Source organism: Panulirus ornatus, chromosome 4 (genome assembly GCF_036320965.1).
Source record: "Panulirus ornatus isolate Po-2019 chromosome 4, ASM3632096v1, whole genome shotgun sequence".
NCBI classification, from domain to species: domain Eukaryota; kingdom Metazoa; phylum Arthropoda; class Malacostraca; order Decapoda; family Palinuridae; genus Panulirus; species Panulirus ornatus.
The window spans coordinates 66,546,413-66,564,011 of record NC_092227.1 but is presented as its reverse complement, the minus strand read 5'-3'; the positions used below and the strand labels follow the sequence as shown (position 1 = coordinate 66,564,011).

The 17,599-nt window shown below is 41.1% G+C and overlaps 1 protein-coding gene across 25 annotated transcripts in view; it reads right to left on the bottom strand.

Moving 5' to 3' along the window:
• Positions 1 to 17,599, bottom strand: part of Klc (kinesin light chain) — a 546,457-nt gene that overhangs the window by 90,355 nt on the left and 438,503 nt on the right. Inside the window, exon 14 of one of the 25 annotated variants that reach the window (XM_071695890.1) lies at positions 11,223 to 17,020. The exons of the other annotated variants lie outside the window; for them this stretch is intronic. Coding sequence (XP_071551991.1) covers positions 17,000 to 17,020 — 21 coding nt within the window. The 3' untranslated portion in view covers positions 11,223 to 16,999. Of the gene's footprint in view, positions 1 to 11,222; positions 17,021 to 17,599 lie in introns of those variants that run through there. 25 annotated transcript variants of the gene reach the window in all.

Sequence of the window (17,599 nt, the reverse complement as noted above, 5' to 3'; positions counted from 1 at the left end):
ATACTCAACAAACTTATACCTCTGTAATTTGAGCACTCACTCTTATCCCCTTTGCCTTTGTACAATGGCACTATGCAAGCATTCCGCCAATCCTCAGGCACCTCACCATGAGTCATACATACATTAAATAACCTTACCAACCAGTCAACAATACAGTCACCCCCTTTTTTAATAATTCCACTGCAATACCATCCAAACCTACTGCCTTGCCGGCTTTCATCTTCCTTAAAGCTTTTACTACCTCTCCTCTGTTTACCAAATTATTTTCCCTAACCCTCTGACTTTGCACACCACCTTGACCAAAACACCCTATATTTGCCACTCTATCATCAAACACATTCAACAGACCTTCAAAATACTCACTCCATCTCCTTCTCACATCACCACTACTTGTTATCATCTCCCCATTAGCCCGCTTTACTGATCTTCCCATTTGTCCCCTTGTCTTACGCACTTTATTTACCTCCTTCCAAAACATTAATTTTCCCTAAAATTTAACGATACTCTCTCACCCCAACTCTTATTTATTATACTTTGTTGCTGTCTCCCACGTTAGTGAGGTAGCGCAAGGAAACAGACGAAAGAATGGCCCAACCCACCCACATACACATGTATACACATACACGTTCACACACGCACATATACACACCTTTACATCTCAACATATACATATATATATACACACAGACATATACATATATACACATGTATGTAATTCATACTGTCTGCCCTTATTCATTCTCGTCGCCACCCCGCCACACATGAAATGGCAAACCCCTCCCCCACATGTGTGCGAGGTAGTCCTAGGAAAAGACACAAAGGCCACATTTGTTCACACTCAGTCTCCAGCTGTCATGTATAATGCACCGAAACCACAGCTCCCTTTCCACATCCAGGCCCCACAAAACTTTCCATGGTTTACCCAAGATGCTTCACATGCCCTGGTTCAATCCACTGACACCACGTCCACCCCAGTATACCACATTGTTCCAATTCACTCTATTCCTTGCACGCCTTTCACCCTTCTGCATGTTCAGGCCCCGATCACTCAAAATCTTTTTCACTCCATCTTTCCACCTCCAATTTGGTCTCCCACTTCTCATTCCCTCCACCTCTGACACATATATCCTCTTCGTCAATGTTTCCTCACTTCTCTCCATGTGACCACCTATTTCAAAACATCCTCTTCTGCTCTCTCAACCACACTCCTTTTACCACCATACATCTCTCTTACCCTTTCACTACTTACTCGATCAAACCACCTCACACCACAGATTGTCCTCAAACATCTCATTTCCAACAAATCCACCCTCCTCTGCACAACTCTATCTATAGCCCACAACTTGCAACCCATATAACATTGTTGGAACCACTATTCCTTCAAACATACCCATTTTTGCTTTCCAAGATAACGTTCTCGACTTCCACACATTTTTCAATGCCCCCAGAACCTTCGCCCCCTCCCCCACCCAATGATTCACTTCCACTTCCATGCTTCCATCCGCTGCCAAATCCACTTCCAAATATCTAAAACACTTCATTTCCTCCAGTTTGTCTCCATTCAAACTTACCTCCCCAATAGACTTGTCCCTCAACCCTACTGTACCCAATAACCTTGGTCTTATTCACATTTACTCTCAGCTTTCTTCTTTCACACACTTTATCAAACTCGGTCACCATCTTCTGCAGTTTCTCACACAAATCAGCCACCAGCGCTGTATCATCATCGAACAACAACTGACTCACTTCCCAAGCTCTCTCAACCACAACAGACTGCATACTTGCCCCTCTTTCCAAAACTCTTGCATTCACCTCCCTAACAACCCCATCCATAAACAAATTAAAGAACCATGGAGACATCACGCACCCCTGCCGCAAATCAACATTCAATGAAAACCAATCACTTTCATCTCTTCCTACAAATACACATGCCTTACATCCTCAACAAAAACTTTTCACTGCTTCTAACAACCTGCCTCCCACAACATATATTCTTAATACCTTCCACAGAGCATCTCTATCAACTCTAACATATGCCTTCTCCAGATCCATAAATGCTACATACAAATTCATTTGTATATATATATATATATATATATATATATATATATATATATATATATACACACCAAGGATGTAAGGCATGTGTATGAGTAGGAAGGGAGGAAAGTGATTGGTTCCCAGTGAATGTTGGTTTACGGCAGGGGTGCGTGATGTGCCCATGGTTGTTTAATTTGTTTATGGATGGGGTGGTTAGGGAGGTGAATGCAAGAGTTTTGGGGAGAGGGGCAAGTATGCAGTCTGTTGTGGATGAGAGCGCTTGGGATGTGCACTCATTGTTCGCTGATGACACAGTGCTGGTGGCCGATTCGGGTGAGAAACTGCAAAGGTTGGTGACTGAGTATGGCAAAGTGTGTGAAAGAAGAAAGTTGAGAGTAAATGTGAATGGGAGCAAGGTTATTAGGTTCAGTAGGGTTGAGGGACAAGTTAATTGAGAGGTAAGTTTGAATGGAGAAAAATAGGAGGAAGTGAAGTGTTTTAGATATCTGGGAGTGGACTTAGCAGCAGATGTAACCTTGGAAGCGGAAGCGAGTCACACGGTGGAGGAGGGGGCAAAGGTTCTGGGAGCATTGAAGAATGTTTGAAAGGCAAGAACATTATCTAGGAGAGGATATGTTTGAAGGAATAGAGGTTCCAACAATGTTATATGGTTGCGAGGCATGGACTATAGATATGGTTGTGCGGAGGAGGGTGGATGTGTTGGAAATGAAATCTTTGAGAACAATATATGGTGTGAGTTGGTTTGATCAAATAAGTAATGAAAGGGTAAGAGAGATGTGTAGTAATAAAAAGAGTGTGGTTGAGGGAGCAGAAGAGGGTGTGTTAAAATGGTTTGGACACATGGACAGAATGAGTGAGGAAAGATTGAGAAAGAGGATATGTGTGTCAACGGTGGAGGGAAGAAGAAGCAGGAGACCAAACTGGAGGGGGAAGGATGGAGTGAAAAAGATTTTGAGCGATTGGGGCCTGAACACAGAGGTGGGTGAAAGGCATGCAAGGAATAGAGTGAACTGGAAAGATGTGGTATACCGGGGTTGACATGCTGTCAACTGACTGAACCAGGGAATAAGAAGCGTCTTGGGTAAACCATGGAAAGGTCTGTGGGGCCTGGATGTAGAAAGGGAGCTGTGGTTTCGGTGTATTCCACATGAAAGTTAGAGACTAAGTGTGAAAGAATGTGGCCTTTTTTGTCTGTTCCTGGCACTACCTTGCTGTGTGTGTGTGTGTGTGCTATCTAATGTGTGGCAGGGTGACGATGGGAATGGATGAAGGCAGCAAGTATGAATAAGTACATGTGTATATATGTATATGTCTGTGTATGTATATGTTGAATTGTATATGTATGTATATGTGCATGTATGGGCTTTTATGTATATACGTGTGCATGTGGGTGGGTTGGGTCATTCCTCATCTGTGTCCTTGCGCTACCTTGCTGATGCGGGAGACGGCAATTAAGTATAATAAAAAACAATATATATATATATATACTGCATGACAGCTAGAGACTGAGTGTGAACGAATGGGGCCTTTGTTGTCTTTTTCTAGCGCTACCTCGCACACATGAGGGGGGAGGGGGATGGTATTCCATGTGTGGCAAGGTGGCGATGGGAATGAATACAGGCAGACAGTGTGAATTGTGTGCATGGATATATATGTATGTGTCTGTGTGTGTATATATATGTGTACATTGAGATGTATAGGTATGTATATTTGCGTGTGTGGACGTGTATGCATATACATGTGTATGGGGGTGGGTTGGGCCATTTCTTTCGTCTGTTTCCTTGCGCTATCTCGCAAACGCAGGAGACAGCGACAAAGCAAAATAAATAAATAATATTTTTCCATACATATTCGCCTTATCCCGTGTTAGCGAGGTGGCATAAGGAAACAGATGAGGAATGGTGCAACCCACCCACATGCAAATGTATATACATAAAAGCCCATATACATACATATACATTTCAACATATACGTAAATAGACATATACATATATACATATGTACTTATTCATACTTGCTGCCTTCATCTATATATACTGGAAAGGATCACAATTTCATGAGTAATCAAGTATAGTCCTATGAGTCCAAGGGGGAAAATGAAACATGGTAAGTTCCCAAGTGCACTTTCATGTAATAATCACATCATCAGGGGAGACACAAGAGATAAATAACAGTCAGTTGACATACAATGAAGAGACATAGCTAGGACACCATTTGGTATACATGTAATTGTCCAAGACAGACAACAAGCGTATCATAAACTTATTATGTAGACAAGAAGACGAATTGTTTACAAATCATATCAACAATAAAGTTACCCAATTTGTATAGACCTTTACTAATATTAAGGTTATAATTCTTTGTGTATTTAATAATAGAAGATTCAATGATATTTCTCGTGGTACTGGAGAAGAGTTAACAACTGAGAATGCATTACTCCAGTCAAAACAATGATCATGGTTTTTAATGTGATTAAACAAGGCATTTGATTCTTGTCCTGTTCTTATACTATATCTATGTTGCTTAAATCTAACAGAATGATCCTTACCATTCTGCCCAACATAAAACTTATCACAATTTCGACATGGCACTTTATAGATGCATCCAGGAGAATTTTCTGGCGAGTTCCTAAGATATTCTTTATAGTATTATTGTTGTTGAAGGCAACATTTACATTAAAGGATTTAAGCAATATGGGAAGTACAGTAAAATTATCATTAAAAGGGAGAACTAAAAGATCTTTCATTGATAAATCCCTTGAGTTAGCAAAGAAATCATTTTATAGAGTTGAGCCCAAATCTCCCATTGATACCAAGAATCTTTTGGTTCTTCCTTTTAATAATAATTTTACTTTGGGCAGACTGGTAAGCATCTTTCTCTTTGACTTAAGCAACATAAATATAGTATAAGAACAGGACAAGAATCAAATGCCTTGTTTAATCACATTAAAAACTATGATCATTGTACCAACTGGGGCAATGCATTCTCAGTTACTAACTTTAATTCCAGTACCACAAGAAATATCATTGAATCTTCTATCATTAAATACACCAAGAATTATCTTTATTAATTATCATCTTACCTTATCGCTGTCTCCTGAGTTAGTGTGGTAGCACAAGGAAACAGATGAAAGAATGGCCCAACCTACCCACATACACATGCATATACATGCATGTCCACACATGCACATATGCACACCTATACATTTCAACGCATACATACATATATATATATATATATATATATATATATATATATATATATATATATACACAGACATATACATATATACACGTGTACATAAATCATACTTGCTTCCTTTATTCACTCCCGACGCAACACTGCCCCACATGAAGTGACACCCCTTCCCCCTGCACATGCGCGAGGTAGTGCTAGGAAAAGACAACAAAGGCCACATTTGTTCACACTCAGTATCTAGCTGTCATGTATAATGCACTGAAACCACAGCTCCGTTTCCACATCCAGGCCCCAAATAACTTTCCATGGTTTACCCCAGACGCTTCACGTGCCCTGGTTCAATCCATTGACAGCACATCCATCCCAGTATACAACATCATTCCAATTCACTCTATTCCTTGCAAGCCTTTCACCCTCCTGCATGTTCAGGCCCCGAACGCTCAAAATCTTTTTCACTCCATCCTTCCACCTCCAATTTGCTCTCCCACTTCTCCTTGTTCCCTCCACCACTGACACATATATCCTCTTTGTAAATCTTTCCTCACTCATTCTCTCCATGTGACCAAACCATTTCAATACACCCTCTTCTGCTCTCTCAACCACGCTCTATTACCACACATCTCTCTTACCCTTTCATCACTTACTCGAACAAACCACCTCACACCACATATTGTCCTCAAACATCTCATTTCCAACATATCCACCCCCCTCAGCACAACCCTATCTATAGCCCACGCCTCGCATCCATATAACATTGTTGCAACCACTCTTCTTTCAAACATATCCATTTGTGCTTTCCGAGATAATGTTCTCACCTTCACCACATTCTTCAACGCTCCCAGAACTTTCGCCCCCTCCCCCACCATGTGACTCACTTCTGCTTTCATGGTTCCATCCACTGCCAAAACCACTCCCAGATATCTAAAACACTTCACTTCCAGTTTTTCTCCATTCAAACTTACCTCCCAACTGACTTGTCCCTCAACCCTACTGTACGTAATAACCTTGCTCTTATTCACATTTACTTTCAGCTTTCTTCTTTCACACACTTTACCAAAGTCTGTCACCAGCTTCTGCAGTTTCTCACATGAATCAGCCACCAGCACTGTATCATCAGCGAACAACACCTGACTCACTTCCCAAGCCCTCTCATCCACAACACACTTCATACTTGCCCCTCTCTCCAAAACTCTTGCATTCACCTCCCTAAAAACCCCATCCATAAACAAATTAAACAACCATGGAGACGTCATGCACCTCTGCTGCAAACCAACATTCACTGAGAACCAATCACTTTCCTTTCTTCCAACTCGTACGCATGCCTTACATCCTCGTTAAAAACTTTTCACTGCTTCTAGCAACTTGCATCCCACACCATATATTCTTAATACCTTCCACAGAGCATCTCTATCAATTCTATCATAAGCCTTCTTCAGATCCATAAATGCTATGTACAAATCCATTTGTTTTTCTAAGTATTTCTTACATACATTCTTCAAAGCAAACACCTGATCCACACATCCTCTACCACTTCTCAAAGCACAATGCTCTTCCCCAATCTGATGCTCTGTACATGCCTTCACCCTCTCAATCAATACCCTCCCATATAATTTCCAAGGAATACTCAACAAACTTATACCTCTGTAATTTGTACGCTCAACTTTATCCCCTTTGCCTATGTACAATGGCACTATGCATGCATTCCGCCAATCCTCAGGCACTTCACCATGAGCCATACATACATCAAATATCCTTACCAACCAGTCAACAACACAGTCACCCCCTTTTTTAATAAATTCCACTGCAATACCATCCAAACCCGCCACCTTGCCGGCTTTCATCTTCCCCAAAGCTTTCACTCCCTCTTCTCTGTTAACCAAATCATTCTCCATGACCCTCTCACTTCACACACCATCTCCACCAAAACATGCTATATTTGCCACTCTATCATCTAACACTTTCAATAAACCTTCAAAATACTCACTCCATCTCCTTCTCACATCACTACTTGTTATTATCTCCCCATTAGCCCCCTCACTGATGTTCCCATTTGTTCTCTTGTCTTACGCACTTTATTTACCTCCTTCCAAAACATCTTTTTATCATCCCTAAAATCTAATGATACTCTCTCACCCCAACTCTCATTTGCCCTCTTTTTCACCTCTCGCACCTTTCTCTTGACCTCATACCTCTTTCTTTTATACATCTCCCAGTCATTCCCACAATTTCCCTGCAAAAATCGACCAAGTGTCTCTGTCTTCTCTTTCACTAATAATCTTACTTCTTCATCCCACCACTCACTACCCTTTCTAATCTGCCCACCTCCCACCTTTTTCATGGTACAAGCATCTTTTACGCAAGCCATCACTGCTTCCCTAAATACATCCCATTTCTCCCCCACTCCCTTTACGTCCTTTGCTCTCACCTTTTTCCATTCTGCACTCAGTCTCTCCTGGTACTTCCTCACACAAGTCTCCTTCCCAAGCTCACTTGCTCTCACCACTCTCTTCATCCCAACATTCTCTCTTCTTTTCTGAAAACCTCTACAAATCTTCACCTTCGCCACCACAAGATAATGATCAGACATCCCTCCAGTTGCACCTCTCAGCACATTAACATCCAAAAGTCTCTCTTTCACGCGCCTATCAATTAACACGTAATCCAATAACGCTGTCTGGCCATCTCTCCTACTTATGTATATTTCTCTTTTTAAACCCGGTATTTCCAATCACCCGTCCTTTTTCGGCACATAAATCTACAAGCTATTCACCATTTCCATTTACAACACTGAACACCCCATGTCTACCAATTATTCCCTCAACTGCCACACTCACCTTTGTATTCAACTCACCCATCACTATAACCCGGTCTCGTGTATCAAAGCTGCTAACACACTCACTCAGCTGCTCCCAAAACACTTGCCTCCCATGATCTTTCTTCTCATGCCCAGGTGCATAGGCACCAATAATCACCAATAATATTAGTGAAGGTCTATACAAACTGGATAACTTTATTGTTGATAAGATTTGTAAACAATATACCTTCTTGTCCACATAATAAGTTTATGATATGCTTTTTGTCTGTTTTGGACAATTACATGTTTACAAAATGGCGTTCTAGCTACATCTCTTCATTGTATATCAACTGACTGTTATTTCTCTCTTGTGTCTGCCCTGATGATGTGATCATTACATGAAAGTGCACTTGGGAACTTATTGTGTTTCATTTTCCCCGTGGACTCATAGGAATATATATATATATATATAAATATATATATATATATATATATATATATATATATATATATATATATATATATATATATATAATATATATATATTCTTCAAGGCTCCCAGGATTTTCGCCCCCTGCCCCACCATATGATTCACTTCCGCTTCCATGCTTCCATCCATTGCCAGATCCACTCCCAGATATCTAAAACACTTTACTTCCTCCAGTTTTTCTCCATTCAAACTTACCTCCCAATTGACTTGACCCTCAACCCTACTGTACCTAATAACCTTGCTCTTATTCACATTTACTCTTAACTTCCTTCTTTCACACACTTTACCAAATTCAGTCACCAGCTTCTGCAGTGTCTCACATGAATCAGCCACCAGCGCTGTATCATCAGCGAACAACAACTGACTCACTTCCCAAGCTCTCTCATCCACAACAGACTTCATACTTGCCCCTCTTTCCAAAACTCTTGCATTCACCTCCCTAATAACCCCATCCATAAACAAATTAAACAACCATGGAGACATCACACACCCCTGCCGCAAACCTACATTCACTGAGAACCAATCACTTTCCTCTCTTCCTACACGTACACATGCCTTACATCCTCGATAAAAACTTTTCACTGCTTCTAACAACTTGCCTCCCACACCATATATTCTTAATACCTTCCACAGAGCATCTCTATCAACTCTATCATATGCCTTCTCCAGATCCATAAATGCTACATACAAATCCATTTGCTTTTCTAAGTATTTCTCACATACATTCTTCAAAGCAAACACCTGATCCACACATCCTCTACCACTTCTCAAACCACACTGCTCTTCCCCAATCTGATGCTCTGTACATGCCTTCACCCTCTCAATCAATACCCTCCCATATAATTTACCAGGAATACTCAACAAACTTATACCTCTGTAATTTGAGCACTCACTCTTATCCCCTTTGCCTTTGTACAATGGCACTATGCACGCATTCCGCCAATCCTCAGGCACCTCACCATGAGTCATACATACATTAAATAACCTTACCAACCAGTCAACAATACAGTCACCCCCTTTTTTAATAGATTCCACTGCAATACCATCCAAACCTGCTGCCTTGCCGGCTTTCATCTTCTGCAAAGCTTTTACTACCTCTACTCTGTTTACCAAATCATTTTCCCTAACCCTCTCACTTTGCACACCACCTCAACCAAAAAACCCTATATCTGCCACTCTATCATCAAACACATTCAACAAACCTTCAAAATACTAACTCCATCTTCTCACATCACCACTACTTGTTATCACCTCCCCATTAGCACCCTTCACTGAAGTTCCCATTTGCTCCCTTGTCTTATGCACTTTATTTACCTCCTTCCAGAACATCTTTTTATTCTCCCTAAAATTTAATGATACTCTCTCACCCCAACTCTCATTTGCCCTCTTTTTCACCTCCTGCACCTTTCTCTTGACCTCCTGTCTCTTTCTTTTATACATCTCCCACTCAATTGCATTTTTTCCCTGAAAAAAAAAAAAAAAAAAAAAAAAATATATATATATATATATATATATATATATATATATATATATATATATATATATATATATATATATATATATATATTATTTTTTTTTATTTTCTTATTCCTTTGTCGCTGTCTCCCGCGTTTGCGAGGTACCGCAAGGAAACAGACGAAAGAAAAGGCCCAACCCCCCCCCCATACACATGTATATACATACGTCCACACACACAAATATACATACCTACACAGCTTTCCATGGTTTACCCCAGACGCTTCACATGCCTTGATTCAATCCACTGACAGCACGTCAACCCCGGTATACCACATCACTCCAATTCACTCTATTTCTTGCCCTCCTTTCACCCTCCTGCATGTTCAGGCCCCGATCACACAAAATCTTTTTCACTCCATCTTTCCACCTCCAATTTGGTCTCCCTCTTCTCCTCGTTCCCTCCACCTCCGACACATATATCCTCTTGGTCAATCTTTCCTCACTCATTCTCTCCATGTGCCCAAACCACTTCAAAACACCCTCTTCTGCTCTCTCAACCACGCTCTTTTTATTTCCACACATCTCTCTTACCCTTACGTTACTCACTCGATCAAACCACCTCACACCACACATTGTCCTCAAACATCTCATTTCCAGCACATCCATCCTCCTGCGCACAACTCTATCCATAGCCCACGCCTCGCAACCATACAACATTGTTGGAACCACTATTCCTTCAAACATACCCATTTTTGCTTTCCGAGATAATGTTCTCGACTTCCACACATTCTTCAAGGCCCCCAGAATTTTCGCCCCCTCCCCCACCCTATGATCCACTTCCGCTTCCATGGTTCCATCCGCTGCCAGATCCACTCCCAGATATCTAAAACACTTCACTTCCTCCAGTTTTTCTCCATTCAAACTCACCTCCCAATTGACTTGACCCTCAACCCTACTGTACCTAATAACCTTGCTCTTATTCACATTTACTCTTAACTTTCTTCTTCCACACACTTTACCAAACTCAGTCACCAGCTTCTGCAGTTTCTCACATGAATCAGCCACCAGCGCTGTATCATCAGCGAACAACAACTGACTCACTTCCCAAGCTCTCTCATCCCCAACAGACTTCATACTTGCCCCTCTTTCCAAAACTCTTGCATTTACCTCCCTAACAACCCCATCCATAAACAAATTAAACAACCATGGAGACATCACACACCCCTGCCGCAAACCTACATTCACTGAGAACCAATCACTTTCCTCTCTTCCTACACGTACACATGCCTTACATCCTCGATAAAAACTTTTCACTGCTTCTAACAACTTTCCTCCCACACCATATATTCTTAATACCTTCCACATAGCATCTCTATCAACTCTATCATATGCCTTCTCCAGATCCATAAATGCTACATACAAATCCATTTGCTTTCTAAGTATTTATCACATACATTCTTCAAAGCAAACACCTGATCCACACATCCTCTACCACTTCTCAAACCACACTGCTCTTCCCCAATCTGATGCTCTGTACATGCCTTCACCCTCTCAATCAATACCCTCTCATATAATTTACCAGGAATACTCAACAAACTTATACCTCTGTAATTTGAGCACTCACTCTTATCCCCTTTGCCTTTGTACAATGGCACTATGCACGCATTCCGCCAATCCTCAGGCACCTCACCATGAGTCATACATACATTAAATAACCTTACCAACCAGTCAACAATACAGTCACCCCCTTTTTAATAAATTCCACTGCAATACCATCCAAACCTGCTGCCTTGCTGGCTTTCATCTTCCGCAAAGCTTTCACTACCTCTTCTCTGTTTACCAAATCATTTTCCCTAACCCTCTCACTTTGCACACCACCTCGACCAAAACACCCTATATCTGCCACTCTATCATCAAACACATTCAACAAACCTTCAAAATACTCACTCCATCTCCTTCTCACATCACCACTACTTGTTATCACCTCCCCATTTGCGCCCTTCACTGAAGTTCCCATTTGCTCCCTTGTCTTACGCACTTTATTTACCTCCTTCCAGAACATCTTTTTATTCTCCCTAAAATTTAATGATACTCTCTCACCCCAACTCTCATTTGCCCTTTTTTTCACCTCTTGCACCTTTCTCTTGACCTCCTGTCAATTTCTTTTATACATCTCCCACTCAATTGCATTTTTTCCCTGCAAAAATCGTCCAAATGCCTCTCTCTTCTCTTTCACTAATACTCTTACTTCTTCATCCCACCACTCACTACCCTTTCTAATCAACCCACCTCCCACTCTTCTCATGCCACAAGCATCTTTTGTGCAATCCATCACTGATTCCCTAAATACATCCCATTCCTCCCCCACTCCCCTTACTTCCATTGTTCTCACCTTTTTCCATTCTGTACTCAGTCTCTCCTGGTACTTCCTCACACAGGTCTCCTTCCCAAGCTCACTTACTCTCACCACCCTCTTCACCCCAACATTCACTCTTCTTTTCTGAAAACCCATACAAACCTTCACCTTAGCCTCCACAAGATAATGATCAGACATCCCTCCAGTTGCACCTCCCAGCACATTAACATCCAAAAGTCTCTCTTTCACACGCCTGTCAATTAACACGTAATCCAATAACGCTCTCTGGCCATCTCTCCTACTTACATAAGTATATTTATGTATATCTCGCTTTTTAAACCAGGTATTCCCAATCATTAGTCCTTTTTCAGCACATAAATCTACAAGCTCTTCACCATTTCCATTTACAACACTGAACACCACATGTATACCAATTATTCCCTCAACTGCCACATTACTCACCTTTGCATTCAAATCACCCATCACTATAACCCGGTCTCGTGCATCAAAACCACTAACACACTCATTCAGCTGCTCCCAAAACACTTGCCTCTCATGATCTTCCTTCTCATGCCCAGGTGCATATGCACCAATAATCACCCACCTCTCTCCATCAACTTTCAGTTTTACCCATATTAATCGAGAATTTACTTTCTTACATTCTATCACATACTCCCACAACTCCTGTTTCAGGAGTATTGCTACTCCTTCCTTGCTCTTGTCCTCTCACTAACCCCTGACTTTACTCCCCAGACATTCCCAAACCACTCTTCCCCTTTACCCTTGAGCTTCGTTTCACTCAGAGCCAAAACATCCAGGTTCCTTTCCTCAAACATACTACCTATCTCTCCTATATATATATATATATATATATATATATATATATATATATATATATATATATATATATACATATATATATATTTATGTTTTTTTTTCTTGCTCTGTCGCTGTCTCCCGTGTTTGCGAGGTAGCACAAGGAAACAGACGAAAGAAATGGCCCAACCCACCCCCATACACATGTATATACATACGTCCACACACGCAAATATACATACCTACACAGCTTTCCATGGTTTACCCCAGACGCTTCACATGCCCTGATTCAATCCACTGACAGCACGTCAACCCCGGTATACCACATCGATCCAATTCACTCTATTCCTTACCCTCCTTTCACCCTCCTGCATGTTCAGGCCCCGATCACACAAAATCTTTTTCACTCCATCTTTCCACCTCCAATTTGGTCTCCCACTTCTCCTCGTTCCCTCCACCTCCGACACATATATCCTCTTGGCCAATCTTTCCTCACTCATTCTCTCCATGTGCCTAAACTATTTCAAAACACCCTCTTCTGCTCTCTCAACCACGCTCTTTTTATTTCCACACATCTCTCTTACCCTTACGTTACTTACTCAATCAAACCACCTCACACCACACATTGTCCTCAAACATCTCATTTCCAGCACATCCATCCTCCTCCGCACAATTCTATCCATAGCCCAAGCCTCGCAACCATACAACATTGTTGGAACCACTATTCCTTCAAACATACCCATTTTTGCTTTCCGAGATAATGTTCTCGACTTCCACACATTCTTCAAGGCTCCCAGAATTTTTGCCCCCTCCCCCACCCTATGATCCACTTCCGCTTCCATGGTTCCATCCGCTGCCAGATCCACTCCCAGATATCTAAAACACTCCACTTCCTCCAGTTTTTCTCCATTCAAACTCACCTCCCAATTGACTTGACCCTCAACCCTACTGTACCTAATAACCTTGCTCTTATTCACATTTACTCTTAACTTTCTTCTTTCACACACTTTACCAAACTCAGTCATCAGCTTCTGCAGTTTCTCACATGAATCAGTCACCAGCGCTGTATCATCAGCGAACAACAACTGACTCACTTCCCAAGCTCTCTCATCCACAACAGACTTCATACTTGCCCCTCTTTCCAAAACTCTTGCATTCACCTCCCTAACAACCCCATCCATAAACAAATTAAACAACCATGGAGACATCACACACCCCTGCGCAAACCTACATTCACTGAGAACCAATCATATATATATATATATATATATATATATATATATATATAAAATAGCATAAAACCTCAGGACACCATTCTCATAAGGAGCTCCTGCAGCTAAAAAGCTGTAAAATGTACAGTATCAAGAAGATCATGGGTTTCTTTGAAGTGAGGAATTCCTTGATTGGACATTCATCAACAGACTATGATATGACTAAAGTGGAGGTGCATAACCAGTGCATAACAACAAGCAGGAACAGCCTGGTAACCCCTTCTATAGAGGCAAGGGAGACAAAAGTGAATGTTCAAATCACAGAGGCATATATTTGTTTAGTGTTCCTGGTAAGTTGTATGGGAGACTAGTGACTGTGAGGGATGTGGCATGAAGAGTGCATCTGATTAGGGATGATCAATGTGGTTTCACAAATGGTAAAGGATGCATGGATTAAGTGTCTTGTTTGAAGATTCTCTGTGAGAGATACTTAAAGAAACAGAAAGATGTAAGGGGCACTTATGGATATGGAGAATGCATACGATATGAGCAAACAGAGCTGCTCTGTTGGTGTTATGAATATATGGTGTGGGAGGAAAGCTGCTAGAAGCAGAGGAGATTTTTATCAAAAGAGTCAGACAAGTATGCATGTAGGAAGAGAGGAGGGTGAGTGGTTCCAGGTGAAAGGCGAAGGAAGTTCATGTTACCATGGCTGTTTAACCTGCTTATGGATGAGGTGGTAAGGGTCCTAGAGAGAGAAGCAGTCTGCAGTCAGTCAGTTGAAGGTGGGTCAGAGGGTAGTCATTTGCTGTTTGTTGATGACACAGTTCTGGTGACAGATTTAAATGAAAAACTCCAGAAGCTACTTTCTGAGTATGAGAGAATGTAGGAAAGGAGAAATTCAGAGTTAATGTGAATGAAAGTAAGGTTATCATTTTTTGCAGCAGAAAGACATCAATTCATTGGAGTGAGAGTATGAATGGAGAGAACCTGGGGGATGTGGGGTATTTAGATATGTGGGAATGATCATGGCAGTGAATGGAATTATGGAAAATGAAGTGAGTCAGAGTGAGTGAAAGGACACAGCTCCCGAGTGCATTGAGGAGTGTCTGGAGGGAGATATAGTAGTTCAAACAGTGTTGCACTGATGTGAGGCATGGGTCCCAGGTAAACAAGTACAAAAGAAGGTGAATGTGTTGGAAATCAAATGATAAAGGACAATTATAGGGTAAGAGATGGAGGTAGGAGAGAGGTAAAGTAGTACTGAGTTTGTATGAGAGAGGAGGCAACTAAGACAGTATAAAAGTGAGAGTGGAGGAATCAAGGAATGGGTGATGATGAGAGAGAGGAGAGGATGACTAAGAGGATATAAAAGGCAGAAGTGGAGGAAACATGCAATGGGAGAAACTATGGAGGAGGTGGAGGGATGGAGTGAAAGATGCTTTGAAAGTTTTGGGCCTAAACATGCATGAGGGTGTGAGGTGAAGCAAATTGGAGTGACATGATATATAAAATACAACATGCTGTCAGTGGTCTGAACTTGGGCATTTCAAGTGATCAGAGATGACAGAGGGGTCTGCAGGGCCTTGTTGTGAATGGGGAGCCTGGTTTTGGGAACAGATGTTCCTGGTGCTACCTTAATAACAGAAAAATGGTAAACATAAATAAAAATTACTTTTTTAACCCCAGACAGATATGAATCCAGTTCACACCATCCAGTTACCTTGAGTGGACAATAATTCCCACTCACCAAAGCACCAACAAACATTTAAGATAGCATGTACAACACACACACACAACATTCACTCCCCACACCAAGATATAAACACAAAAGCAACACATGAACTAAATACCCTCAGAACACCAAATAGAGCCATATTTGGACAAGAAAAAATCACTAACACTTTAAATAAACAATTCATTTACTCCAATTAAACTATGCCTTATCAGCCTGGCCTTCAACCCTCTCAAAAGCAAATTAAACAAGCTGCAAACCATGAGGGATAATGTACTCAGAATAATCACTGGCTGCCTAGCAACCACAAACACTCAAAACTTTCATAACAAAACAAAGATCTTCCAAACACAGACCTACCTCAACATGCTCAGCATCCAATTCTAGCAAAAGCAGTACACCCCTCCCACCCATACCATACTGCAACTAACCATCATCCTCCAAGGAGATTAAAAAGCTTAACCATGCCTTACACTTCAGTAACTTATAATCACAGATCCCCCTACGCCAATAAATATAACAGTGACAAAACACATATACAATGAAATAAGTTGACAAGCACTTAACAACTGTCCTCCCAAATCAGTCTTAAATTCTAACCCACCAGACTTACACCTATCAGAAACCATACTCCCCAGACAAACGCCAGTCACGCTCTCTTGTTTATGCTCTGGACATCATCCATCACTGCAAACTCTGTTTCAACTTTTCTCAAGGCCCTTCATGTCCACAATTTAAAAACCACAAATAAGACACTGAGCACTTACTACTCAATTGCCCTGCACTCTCTCCACACATATGCAATCACAACATCACAACACTTCATGACCTGTTGTCCCGACCAGTGGATGTGACCAGGTTCATGAAAGCTGCAGAAACCTCATACGGACAGATGGGACCCCTGGAATGGGAAGTAAGTATAAATTACCTGGGTAGTTGTTACAGGACTCCACTTGCTTGTCAATACAATGTGAATGAAAAGTTACCATTGGTGAGGCTGTAAAATTGTGGGTACACTCTCATCATAGAAATTCTCATTCCAAAGGCAACTACATTTCCCTACTACTAGAGGTATTGTGTTATTGGCAAGCAGGAGCATCTAGAAAGGTCCTGGGTACAGAACTTTCATAGATTGATCCTGTGGTAATCATAAATAGAAATAAAATATACCTGGATATATGTACCTAAGCAACTTATGAAAGACATTATTTTCTACTGACTAAGAAACTGCCTAATAAAAGGACAGTAGCATTCCTCTTAAGAAACCTAAAAAGAAAGGATGCATAGTAGACTAAGTATGCAAAAGTGGCCCCTAAGAGAATTAAAAAATGTTCATGAAGAAATACTGTTACACACATAATATTGGGAACATCTGTGTAAAAATAAAGATGACTGGGCTTTTTCCCTGTATACTATAAAACAATGCTTACTAAAGATATATTTGATATCAACACATCAACAACACACAACAGTGACAGAC